Source organism: Solea solea, chromosome 2 (genome assembly GCF_958295425.1).
Source record: "Solea solea chromosome 2, fSolSol10.1, whole genome shotgun sequence".
NCBI lineage: Eukaryota > Metazoa > Chordata > Actinopteri > Pleuronectiformes > Soleidae > Solea > Solea solea.
Genome location: NC_081135.1, coordinates 21,171,879 through 21,186,068, shown reverse-complemented (window position 1 = coordinate 21,186,068; position 14,190 = coordinate 21,171,879). Strand labels below are relative to the sequence as shown.

The 14,190-nt window shown below is 39.2% G+C and overlaps 1 protein-coding gene across 5 annotated transcripts in view; it reads right to left on the bottom strand.

Moving 5' to 3' along the window:
- LOC131455356 (protein FAM124A) overlaps positions 1 to 14,190 on the bottom strand; it is a 34,792-nt gene that overhangs the window by 17,367 nt on the left and 3,235 nt on the right. For 4 of the 5 annotated variants that reach the window (XM_058622928.1, XM_058622929.1, XM_058622931.1 and 1 more), the window contains exon 2: positions 10,362 to 10,393. The exons of the other annotated variant lie outside the window; for it this stretch is intronic. In XM_058622928.1, the coding sequence (XP_058478911.1) occupies positions 10,362 to 10,393 (32 nt within the window). The remainder of the gene's footprint in view (positions 1 to 10,361; positions 10,394 to 14,190) is intronic. 5 annotated transcript variants of the gene reach the window in all.

Below are 14,190 nucleotides of genomic sequence, written 5' to 3'. Positions count from 1 at the left end.
TAGACAGACAATACTTGGACTACACACTATGAATCCCAAGTTGTATCCCATTATACTTGAATATAAATTGAACCTGTCCCAGCTAATGGTGCTGGTGCGTCCCAGGTTGGATTTTCATTACAAGGACGTGTGAAAAACTCTTGACTTCTGCCTCTCAGTCAATTCTTCATGTCAAATCTAATGTGCCGTGGTACAGATCCAAAACAGCACATGTTTCCCAGTGCTGAACTGAATGTACACTCATTCAGGACCATGAAAGGTTCACAACAAGGCTTACAGACTGAACTGACTGTTTCAAATTAAACAATTAACAAACAGCCAACTGCAGCATATTTAGCTGCGATCTGCTTCATGGTCCAAACCTCATTTAGGATGACGCACATTTGGTAAAACTTAATCCAAGCTGCCGTACATCTATAAGTCACATTAAAGCAGGCAGAAAGAATATGTATGTGTGTGTGTGTGTGTGAGACTTGTCATGGGTGGTCCTTGGTCCCTTTAGGTGCTGTTTTAATTGTGCTAAAAGCACCTTTGCTGACACCACGCTAAGTGGTTTGGCGTGTAACTTGACACTCAACACGTGCGTCCTCTTCCCTAGTGTGAGTTCTAACAAAGGGAAAAGAGGAACTGAATGGTCAGTTTGGACTCAGATAATATGCTTAGAGTAAATACTACAATCTGAGTGTAAAAACTTAGTATCTAGAGCATGCTCTGAGAGCACTTCCCTCCAACACTAATATCTGGATCATTCCACACCTTCTCCTTCGAGATAGATAGTTGCACTCTCGTCACAAAAATATAATGCTGTCTTGTTTTGTTATCAGGCACAAAAGAAAATCAGCGTTGTGGTCTTGCGTACAGTCAGTCAAATAAATGGCAGATTTTTATCTCTCTTTCATGTCTCCTTGGCGGAGGAAAAACAAAACGATATCTTTTATCAAACAAACACGACAGTAAAACACTGCTCGTGTTCCCATGTTTGGCAGGGAAAGCTTGAAAAGTGAAGCCAACGACAATAAAGCAAAAGAAAATACTCTCGCAAAGTCATTTCCATTAAAAACCTGCACACATTGCAAACCCATGTGTGAGGGTAGTTTCTGAGGCAAGGAGACACAAAAGAGACCTGTATGCAAATCCAATGATGTAAAATCGTTGAAAAGGTATCGCTGTTGATGCTGGGATACCATCAACAAGTGAAATCTGAACTGAACCTATGAATCCAAAGCAACAATGTGTTTAAAAAAAACCCAAGATAGTGTTTTCCCTTTCCTTGTCTTCAATTGTTAGCTGTACGCGAATTAAGTTGAAGACTCTCTCTCCACTGTGCACTCCACAATCCAGGAAGGCCAGACTATACCTTTCACGCCCTCACTGGTGAATGTTATGTCGACTATACTGTTGATGTGTTCTGTAGAGCTGAAACAATTAATCCATTAATTGATTTCTAATCGATTACTAAATTAATCGAATCAAAGCACTTTTCATGATTAAAACAAGATTTCTGATAGTTTAAGCTTCTTAAATGTGAGTATTTTCTTCATTTCTTTGCTCTGGATAACAAAGAAATCATTCAAAGTTAATCATTTTGTTTTGATGCAGTTCATGTGAAGGAGGCCATGGCTGTACTTCCCACCTCTACCATGCAACATTTGGCCACTATTGAAGATACTGGTAACCCCATGGCAAGCCCATGTTTCTGCCATCCCAAGAGGATGGAAGATAAATGCATGACACAACACAGAAGAGTCAGCTGTCCACCTTCATCTGAAGGGCAACGAACACTTTTTAGATGATGAGAATCTTCACAATCTGGCCAGAGAAGATAGATGGTTTGAAAGAAGAATGAAAGAAAGGCGGTATCAGCCACGTACAATGCTGTCCTGAGCTCTCTTCCAAAAAGGATCAACACTCACACACGGAACAAGAAAGGTGAACTCCAGCACTCACACAGCAGCACTGTATCCAGAGTATCACAGGTCTCCCGAGTAGAGTCTAAATATGTGGATATCTGCACCAGTTAATCAGAACTTGAGAAGCTTCTTGGATGACAGGTGAAACATCTTCAATTTAAGCAAGTCCAATGGCCTACAACTAACTAGTGAAGATGACTATGACCTGGATAACTGAGAACCTTGACATCCTCTTCCTTTTATAGCCTTTTTAGTCAACACAACAATTTCCTGAACACTAATGGACCTTTTGACAAATTTAAATCAGGTTTCCGACCTCATTAAGTACTGACACACTCTTAATGATATAAGGGTGAACACTGAGGTGTCTGTTCTCGTCTTTTTGGTGCTGCATTTTATACTGTGGATCACACTATACTGTTGTTAAACAGGTAACATGGGCAGGACTATATGGAATTGTAGTAGAATGGTTTAGGTCATACTTGAATGAATTGGGAGTAATTTTGTGACATTGGAAGCTATGAATCTGATCAAGGGGCTATGATATGTGGAGTCCCTCAGGGGTAGATTCTTGGACCCCATCTGTTTAGCATTATATATGCTGCCTTTGGGTCAAATTCTGCAGAAATCTAATGTTGACTGTCAGTTTTGCAGATGACATTCAGATACCGTATATCTAGCACTGGCCCCAGATGACTACAGTCCAATAGAGTCATAGTATCACTGTTTAGAGCAAGTAAATCATTAGATTGACCAAATTTGTCTTCACCTAAATCACAAAGGTTATTGCTTTTGGCAATAAAGAGAAGGGGACATCTTTCAGTAAATACCTTAAGTCACTGTCTCTAAAAAACAAGTCATATCAAATCAATAACAAAAACAGCTTTGTATCAGCTAAAAAATACATCCAGGGTCAAAGGTTGTATGTCCCAAACAGAACAGGAGAAGCTAATCCATATGGTTCGACTATTGTAAAGCTCTTCTGACAGGACTCCCAGCTGTAGCTCGTTCAGAACCCTGCAGCTCCATGTTTTACCAGAACAAAGAGATCAGACCACATTATCCCAATTTAAAGACTTTACTTTGGCTCTCTGCCAGGTATATAATAGACTTTCAAGTTCTACTGCACGTCTACAAATCAAATCACTTAATAGTTTAGGTCCAGAATACATTAATGACATATTAAAATAATATAAACCTAGTAGGAAGCCTCTAAGATCTAATGACTCATGTCCAATAATCGAGCCCAGAGTTCCAAAGCAATATGGTGAAGCAGCATTCAGCTGTTATGCTGCACATGATATAGAAGCTACCAAAAGAACTGAAATCAGCACCAAATGTGAATATTATTTTAAATCTATTCTCATATGCCTATATTTTTTTGTTATTATAATGTTTCTTTTGGTTCAAATTGTGTGTTTTTTAACTGTTATTTTGTTTTATGTGTGAGTTGCACCTGTATGAAATGTGCTATACAAATAAAGATGCCTGGCCTTTTGTGTGTGTGTCTTTTTCTGCATGTGAGTGTGTGATGGGTTGTAGGTGTGCATCCTTGATTGAATAATGTGTGTGTATGTGAGTGTGTGTTTAGGTGGATCCTGAGAGCTGAGGCCTGATCGTCTCCACCTGCAGTTGACGTACCATTAACCATTCACAGCCAGGCTTTCAGCAGATGTCTCATACTTGTTTTTAAATAAACCTTTACGATGTTTAATGTCTTTCTGGTGGTTTCTTGAAAAGTTGGGAAAAGGGAAATCTCTTTTTTCATGTTTTGATCAGGGTTACCCCAAAGGCCTCGTCATAACAAGGACATTAAATTCAACTTCAAGCAAAAACGACATATACTGTACTATTTTCCTCCTCTTGGTTAACTTTAAAAATCATAGAGTACAAAGGTCTGCACATTGCCTTGTAAGCCCATATCATTGCTACTTAAATTGAAAGAAGTGATGTAAATAATCAATAAAGTAGACACCTTATATTTTATATGTCTACGAGATGTTCAGCAGTTCAAAATTACCACAGAAAACCGCAAATTATTTTCACGAGGGAACAATGAAAAACATTCACAGGCTCGTACACATTCACCAGTAATTATTTAATCCAGCGGCTGAAACACAACAGTGTAGGTTCTATACAAATATTAAAGAATGGAGGAGGAGTAACTTTCATACACATGTGTTTCTGCTTCTGCTAATACACTGCCTGTCTGAGATGAAATAACAAGAGCAGGGCCTCAGGCAGCACTGGACTGCACAGGCCCAGTGTTCTACTTTGTGGTGAAGACTCGTCTTTTTTTTTTTTTACTCCCACTGACGTGAACACACTATTCGACGAAAATGATTACCATGATGACCTGAAGTACAGACATGGATAATGTGTGGTATATCTTATTTCAACTTCAGTCAAACGTAACCCAAAAACACTAAGAGCCAAGAAGTGTACTAACACCAGAGATGATATTTACAGCTAAAAAACAGCCTTTACATGTACTTTCTGTGAATACAACAGTACATGTGTTATCCTACTCACACACAAATATGTCTTTGTCTCAGTGAGCTAACATCTGCTGATGACAGCAAGCTAATCCCTGAAAATAAACCCCCGATGTCAACCTGTGACTCTCCGGCTTTTGTCAGACAACAATCATTCCCTATCTTGAACTCTACAAGGACCTCGCTGAACATTTATCTTATTCACTCGCCTTTCAAATCTTACTTTCCCAGTCTCTCATGATAAGAAGCATTTTCACCACCTTGGTTTCTCTCACTATTATCTGGAAAAGTTGGACCTCCTGAATCTATCTATTGTTACTATAAAGTATTTGAAATCTCACCAGAAAACTTGATTTGAAATAGTTTTCACCACAAAATAGAAAAGCATAACAACATTCCAGGAGCAGAATGAGTGTGTGTGTGTGTGTGTGTGTGTGTGTGGTTGTTTGACTGTTTCCTGTCTGTGTGCACTGCTGTGTTTTGCTCATTCGTGTGTATCTTTTCTGTTTTTGTCTTTAAGTTTATATGTAATGTTCCAGGGGCGACCTTGAAAAAGGGAGCTTGCTTTTATTGGCCCTTCCCTGTTTTTAAATAAAGAAGGATGACATCATAGGCTAACTGCTAACATCTCTGTTAGCATCTATGCTAGTCCGTCTGACCTGTGCTGTTTAAAACTCCATCTTTTGTCCCAAAACAGCATTAATTACTCAGAAGGTTGACCCCTCGGTTTATTCTTACACACACATATGCAGGAAACCATTGGGAAAAAAGACATTTTGTCACTCTGGCTGTCTGTGGCTGAATGAACTCTCCTCTGCTGTGACCTTTAGAAAGTGAGCTTGTGTGATTGTTGCTTGTGTGATTAAGTGTTTGGTGTGGGGCTCAGTTGAAGCCTCTTGAATAAAAAACTATTAACCTTCCATTGAGAGTGCAAAGGTGGTGGACGCAACAGCTGCAGACCGAGTGAAGGACAGATTAAAATTAGCATTGTCCTGCAGCTGCATGAAATTCTTGCAAACACAATGTCCACTTCTTGTTTAAATCTAAGTGATAAAGACCTTGCTTATTGTATTCATGTAAGACTATATATATGATTCAAAACTGCAGAGAGGTTTAAGTATGTTTTGTGTTTCTTTGTATGTTATTTGCTGTTGTTAGAAACAGAGTCACTTGTTTTCCAGATTGGCTTCAAATGATCTCATATTACAAATTTGCACTTTGTAATTTGCAACAAAGTCCAAGTCTTACTTTTGAGAGTCAGTTTAGGATCCGGACTTGTTTTATTTTGGCAGATTTCAAATATTTCAAATATTAAAATATTATAGGACATAGACACATGTATGGTCCCCTAGTGGTTTGAGGTGTTTTAATTAATTAATATTTGGCCACTGTTGTAAAGATGCAGCAACGACAGACACAGTAAGGACACGGGTACTATCAGAGCCAGTGCCATAATAAGAATTTCTGGCAAACATTTTCATCACACATGTGATGCAAATGTGCATTCCAGTGATGATTTGTTCTTCACAGCAGGAGTGCTTATTAGAACGCCCATTCTCAATGACGTTATCGACACCAATTTGGAGACAACAGAGAAGAAGAAAAAATGCTTTTACTCTTTTTCTTATAAGAATATTCTTGAGAGTAGCTTTATGTGCTTTTAGCCATTTGACTCTGTGCCCGTCCTGCACACTTCTCTCACTAAACTAATACAACTATGTATTGTTTATGCATATAACATTGTTATTATTACTAGAGAGTTTTCTTTTGATCCTTGTCAATACACAGTCCATGAAAACTGCGTCCTGTAATATAGTGAAAAAAGTACTAATATTAGTGTAGATGGTATCCATTACACGGCACAATCAGTTTTAACAACTTGATGACAAGTTTAACCCAAAAGTTTCAGCTTTAACCAAATTGCATCTGCATTAACATGAAAAAACAACAATCAAAAGCTTAACCTTCAGCTGCCTCAGTAGAGGAGGTGAATAATAGCTTTTGTTAAATTTAAGCACATTTTATTGCTTCCTTTTCAAAACATACTGTAAGTAATTTGATCTGTTAGATTGGACCTACACTACAGTCTAACATCAATCAGTCTGATGTTGGCGGTTTAGCATATCACTGTGTCTCCGGGGGGCTTATGACTGGCCTGAACTAAGGTCAAAGTTCAAGGGTTAAGACCACCTGTACAAACACGAGTACGCTCCATACCATAAGCTAAATATACTTCTGTGGAGGCAGCAGACATGGGAGACTAATGCTGCACGCACCTTTGCAATGAACATGTCAGTGCATTCAGACACACACACACACACACGCACACACACGCACACACACAGAGGACAAACACAGGCAGCCACACACAGATTCACAGATTAATTGTTAAATCTGTCAACACAGCAGTTTGCATCCATCTTCCCCGTCTCTTAAAACCAATAAACCGAGGCTGCTCCTTTCACTTTCACTCTATCTGTCTGTATGTAGAACGTATATATTTTCACAGACTTTGTGTGTTAGTCTGACCAAAACCAAACATGTGTGTCTGTCCCACACTAGAGGATAATTAGTGAGGGCAACAGTGCGCCACTGTTGCACCTGCATTTAACATTTCTCCTTTTTCACTTCCAAATGGTTCCCAAATGATCCTGTAGTGTGAGAGGGTTAACAGACACGACTTTAACGCCATCGGACACGAGAGTCTTCCTGATTTCAAATCGTAAGTATTAAACATGTTTGATATTTACAACTGCACAGTGATTGGGGGTGTGACCAGAACCCCACAATAACCAATTAGAGTAAGTTTACCAGGATGTTGCATACTTTCGCGTACTCCCATAACTTGTACTTGTCGGTATCTCAGCCATGACTTAATTCAGCACTAAACATCGCACACACAACAGCTATCAACTGACAACGCTGACAGTCCACCTCCATGTCTGTTTATATTCTGAAATCACGTTAAATCACAGATTTCTGTGAAATCCCTGGAATCTCCTGCCCAAAATCATTTCTTCATGCCAAGTGTGTGGTCCTGCGTCTTGACTGGATCGTCTAATCTGGCTTTCTAGAAAATCGGTTACAAAGTTCGTTGTGTGGTCTCCCACGTTTTTAAAATGAAGTCAGATTTGAACATGCTCTAGTGTGGGGCAGGCATAACACACCCAGATTATGAGATTGGGAGTCAAGCTACTACTGCATGTATACACACATGCTCCACAGTTGCCACCCCCCGGCTTTGTAGCAGAAACAATAGAAGAAGCCAGCACACTGAAGAAGAGAACAGCAAGGAAAAAACATAGCAAAATCCAGGCCAGTACATTTTCTGGACTGACCAGATCTAATTTATGTCCAGCCTGCTCAAAGAATTGGATATTTTAAGTAACCATCGAATACTAACAAGCTAAAAGGTGGCACATCACCATCTAGCTCAGTGGAGGCAATCACTCTTCATTCAATAAATGGATTCCCTGCAAGTGCTTGTATACTGGGATAGTAGTCCAATTAAATGACTCAAGTTGAGTAACAACTGTAGCACAGTTTAGTCGAGGTAGCATGAATTAACTGTGCATGGAAATGTTCTGACTGTTATTACAGAGGGATTCCTGCCATGTCTTTAAAGGTCAGTCGCTTTCGCGAGACGAGTTCCCTGAGGGGCAATAAGGGCTTGACATACAGTAAGTCACTCAGTGTCTCAGACAGTTGGAGTCCATCTTTTTTCCTTTTGGAGAAAAAACTACAGATGCTGCAGCAGGAAATGATTAATGGAATCCCTTTAGGCATTTTAGGGGCAGATTGGGGAGGCTCAACCAGGTACTGAGAAAAATCATCTGCAGAAGGAGCTAAATTCTTCTAGAAGTGAATATGTGATAATGAGATGGAGTGGCACAAACATGAGCACTTTGGTAAGCAGTCAGGAATCTTTCAGCAGATATAGGAACAAGTTAATGCTCGCTACATGATAATATTTCCTGATATTACAGAATAATGGGACAACACAAGGTGAAACTGACCTTTAAAGCACAAAAGGTTCAAACTAAAAATGGACAGCTTTTTGGTTTAAATGTTATTTATAATAACAGATTATGCAGCAATTGACATCATCTACTGTATGTTTCAATTGATCTTCTTTCTGTCTTGCTTTTGCTGTTCCATTTTTTTTTTGTCAAATCCCTGCACAAAATATGCAGTAATTCCATTTTCAAAACAACAATGAGCAAAGCTTTCACCCAGTGTGGTGTTTTTCACATCAGCACTGCCTTTGAAAGTATCTGTGACTCATTAAAACCACTGCATCCTTAGTGACCAAAACAGGAACCACAGGGACAAAAACGTTTCTGTTGCCTTTTTAAGTTATGTTAAAATGTTACAACATGTTGGTAAATTGGTGAATCAATCACACCTGTGAAGGGTAGCTGCGAACAGATTAACACACTGTGTGTTGTTTTTAAATATAAAATAATTATGTTAAGCATACAATAATATAAAACATCCAAAAATGGCACACAATGTGGTCCTAGAACACTTAAAGACCCATCCTACAGTAGTTCAATGTCACACTTTCCTTTTGTGGTTTTGATGCCAGTGCACGTTTTGTTCCCATCCTGACCTCCGATAGTCAGCGACAATAGTGGGCAGAAAAGTTCATATAATACAGCAATGACACACTAAACATCGGGGGGAGAAGACCAAAGCAGACACTGCTGAATCTGTCAGTGTGTGTGTGCGTCTGTGAGTATGTGGTCCTACACTTCCTGTGGAGTGGGTGGGGTGCAAAGTCAGGATAATGCAGTTTCCTGTAGACTAGATTAAAGAAAGCTAATATTGGGTATAATCCTCCCATTGTGGAATGGCTGGAGACCGAGCAACCCAGTCTGGGCAGAGGTCACACGCAGACACTTTGTACACAAATGAAAGCAGTTTGAAGCAGATGATCTTCAAAGTATTAGTGATTTTGTCCTTTGTTCTCTTTCAAATAAATGAAACTGACCAGGAGGTTTGTTTTCAACATCTGTTCATCTTGCTGCTGGGAAATCTGTATCGTGATATCACTGTATTTCCAAACCTAATAATTACTAAAAAACAATGAAAAGAGGATTTTCTCCTGGGTAGCACTATTCAATGACGTTGCTAGAGAAATGCTCTTTGGCATCAGTAAAAAATTAGACCATTATCACACTGAACAAAAAAAAGTGTTTTTCAACATGCAAATTAAAAGGAAAATTTGGATTTGTAAAAACAAATGGGAATTATTCAGACCACCCACAATTTAAATGTTAATGAACTGTAATTGTTTCTATTCACTGACACTTAATTGCTTTATGTCATCAATCAATGATGAATGATTTCATTTACAGAAGTTCAGAAAGAAAAAACATAACATCTTAGAATTTAATGAACAACGTTCCACTTTTTGTTAAGTCAACCACATCGACAAAATGTGCCACATGCATTAAAAACTATAAGTGAGTATACTATATATGCTGTGATGTACTGTGCACGCCACTACAGTGCACCTGTCCTTACTGAATAAACATAAAATGAAATAAATGAAGGTAGAAGATGCAAATCTACAACTCAAAGATAATCTGAAAATCTTAATATTTGAAAACCTTTTTATATTTCCACTTGAAAAATTATAGATTGGTCATCAGTTGTCAATTTAATTTTGTCTGACAAAGCTCTGATACAATGCAAGAAATGTTAAATGTTTAGCATCACGCTGAGTAATAACAGAATAATAAATCAAGCAGCTCGTTGTTGTTGTACAATGACCCCTGCCTTCAATCTGTTGTAGACTTTGAGCATCACTAAACATACACACAAACACAACCTTCCTCTGTTAGTGGATTTATTTTGTCAGTGTGAATTAATGTGATAAATTCCCAGTGCCGAGCCAGTATTTGTGTGTTTGAGTCATGGCCAAGGTTCAGGTCACCATTGGTTTACTTACTGCTCGTTGAGGACAGGGGGCTGTAATCAGACCTACAGTGGACGACAGAGAAAGAAAGAAAAGAGAGAAACAGGGGGAGTTGGGACAGAGACAAAGAGGAGAGGAAACAGGGAGAGGACACAGGGGTTTATATTACATCACAAAGCACGATCAACATGATTTACAGGGCGACACACTCCTATTTCAAATAAAGTGCTGACATCTGGCTAAACAGTGAGAGACGTCCAACTGTGGAAAGGTCACCAAAAATGCACACAGACATTTTGCTGAGGGGATACAAGAGGGACATTCACTCTTATGCTGTTTGTAAGACAGATGCTCCAACCACTTCTGTGTTCAAATAAAGTGTTTTTTTTAAAGTTATTCTCACTAATCATTAAGTTTTTCGACAACTTTTAATAATTATAGAATGAACTACGCATAAATACCCTATTAGCCCTATCTTATCCGGTCATGACATTACCATTCTTACTTAATGTATTAGCCACATTAATCGAACACTATGTTTATAACACATGGACATTCTGTAATAATACATCTGTATTGTTTCCATAATAACGATGGACATTTGTCAATGTGTATAATCAGAAAAATGTGCCTGAATAAATGCGTGTGAGTGAATGCGTGAATAAATAATCCAGTACATTTATTATGTCTTTCTCTCTGAGAGTTACATAAGAAGACCAGTGTCATCTCGTGGAAGTGCTGTTACCATGTAATACAGTTAAGCTTGTAATCACAAGATAGACGGCCAGGGCAAATGCCAATAACTGAATTAACAAATTAAGGCGCTCTAATGTAAACAGTCCGTGCCAGTTTCACTCGCTGTGTGTCACTACTTCATGTCCCCTCTTGGCGACCTCAATGAATGAGGGAAAGTTGCGTGGAAGTTACCTGGCAGAAGAAGAGGGAGTTTACAGCGGGATAATAGCAGAGAAAACTACGTTAAAGATGTTCAATACATAGACGTTATGCACTATGTTCTCTATGTTGTGAATAAAAAGAGAAATCCTGCACTTTTACGTTTTCACAGACTATTTGTTTTATTCAGACAGATATCTTGACGTATGGATGATTGTCTTACAATATATTGATATTGGTATCCTGGACCATGTATCGCTTCATGAGGTACCCTGTGATTCCCACCCCTAAATGGAAATATTGGGAATTTTGGAAAGCAATAACATCTCCCAAGACACATATAGAGTATGTCAAAGGGACAGGTTTTCCTGCCTTTCATATTTATGTTACAGCTCCACACGTAATTTGCAGAAACAAGAGTCATGTTTGTTTTAATCTAAATCTCAAAGATTTTCTTGAAGTAAAGGATCTTATTTCTTCCACTGCGGGGAACAGACATATGCTCACATAAATTCTCCCTCAAATGGGTCTAATCTCAAATTCCCATCTTTGAACTGGAACAGGAGCAGAATTAGATTCCCACTAATCTGATCTCTGAGCGTTAAAGTCTGACAATTTTATGCAATTACACAAATATCCGTTTAGCAGGCAGCATGTAAGAGGCATGTGTGCCCAGATACAACCCGACTGATTGATTAATCCATGTCCCCACCATCTGTGAAAACTCAGCTCACATGTTTACTACACATCCTGAAAATATTAGTCCCACAAGAGTCAGCTGACAACCAGAGGAGGCTGTTCCTACACATACACACACTATGACTCCGTTTGTAAATGAATAAGGCCTCGACTGGAGCTGCAGGACGGCGGGAAACAGAGGATCGAGCCTGTTTCCTGCCACAGGCGGTTATCAATCTAACTAACGAGCATTGGCAGTGCAGAGAAAAGAGTGGACAAGAATGTGAAAAGAGGCAGATGAGAACAGAGAGAGGTAAAAAGCAAAGATGACGGGGTACTGCAGAGGGGAAGAATAGAGAAAGAGCGGATTGTAAAGTTTCAGGGGTTTTCCAGACGGAGACGCACACGCTTACTCCTTAATATGGAGGAAAATGAGGGAATGTGGAGAGAGAAAAAAAAACACGGTGCAATCTGCCTTTTTAAAGTCATGAATAGAGTTTGAGGTTGTAGTATGCGCAGTTGCATGTCTGTTCTGATGGCTCTCATGGGTGTGTGTGTGTTTGGCAGAACTACCCCAGCCGTGCTGGTTAGCATCTCACTTAGTGTTCCCAGTCTGGCCACACTGTCTCGTTTCATCTCCGCCCAAAGACAATAAACCCAAAGAGAAGCGAAGACAGGCATCTGCCTGGTCACGCACAGAACGTTTGACTGCACAGAGACCAGGAATTAGTCCGAAGGGTTTTTTACTCTTATACATATGGAAAGGGGAAATTCATTCACGTGGCGCATACTTTGACTGAAGTAGAGATGCAGGAAGTGAGCGTAGGGATGGAGAGCATGTATGACGATAGAAAGACACTTCACATTAAGAAGCAGATCTTAAAACATGCAACTGTTCCAAACAATGACTCATAAAAGCTCTGCATTATAAGTTACAGAAGTAATACGCATCCAAATCAACATCCAAATTGAAAGAGGATTCAGGTTCACTGAGCATGTGCTGGTAAAAACAGGAAGTTGACTCTTTCCTGAAAAGTAAGAATGAGGATTTCTATTATGAGACTGACAACAAGGTGAAAGTGAAAGTGAAAGTTGTGTAAATGTAGCCTTATACAGTACATTGTCATGCTGCTTCCACAGGGCAGTCGCCCATAAAGGGTTTATTGTAAACTATGTAAACTACATGTTCTTTTAGGGGCACATGATGCAGGATTTAACACACATTTAATTAGCTCTCGAATCGACTATTATAATGTACTTTATGCTGGTCTTAACCAATCATCTCTGTCTTCACGCTCTTCACTGTCTGCCCATTTAATTTTAGAATTGATTTTAAGGTTTTACTGTTCGTTTTTAAAGCAATTAAGAGTCTTGTAACTTGACAGAGATCTTAACCTTAAGTGAAAATAACAGGGTGTTGCTCTCCTCAAGTCACCTTTTAAAGCCAAACTTAAAACGTATTTATTCAGATTGGCCTTTAAAACCTAGTAGCAACTGTGACACTTTCCTTCTACTCTTAAGGTTTATTTTCAGATAATTTTTGTTTCTTTTATTGATTCTTATTTTATCAATAAGCACATTAGGTACCTTATGGGTGTGGTAAAGGGCTAAACAAATCAACACTGATTGAATAAAGTACCAGCTGGTTTGACACAGCTCCTACGGGTCTCCTCCATCTTGGCTCACTTTGACAACTTAAGCCAATGACAGCTGTACAAACATAGCTAACACTGGCTGAACCTGTGAAGTCACCGGTAAAATATGATCAAAGTTGAACTCCACACGAAGCAATGCTGCAGATTTGCTTCACCACACGAAGCTAATGTTTTATTTGCTCCCTGTTTGAAAAGAATGGAAGTGAACGGCAGGCAAAGGTTCACCACCGCTACATTGGTTTGGCCAGCAGGGGGCAGAGATCTTTACACACTAGTTTGGGTGAATTCAAGTGTGTTTTTTTAACTGCTTTATTGAAAATACAGTGTAAACATTTAATAAACAGGTGCACTGTCTAAAGTGCTGGTGACTTGTGTGTACAGTATATGTGCTGCATGTGTGGTCATTGGGCTAGTCACTGCTCCCTCTTGGACATAATGATACAGATTTTGTCTTTAACTAAAATAAACGCTAACAACGACCTGCATGCAGTATATGCTGCAGGTTACTCTAACTGTGTTGGGTTTAGGTCAGGCTCCGACAAAAGTACAGGACATGTGTCAGATTTGAATCGGGTTTGGGCAACATTCTCTCGGGCTCGGTCAGGTTTGGACAGAAAGAAAGTGGCTCGAGCCGC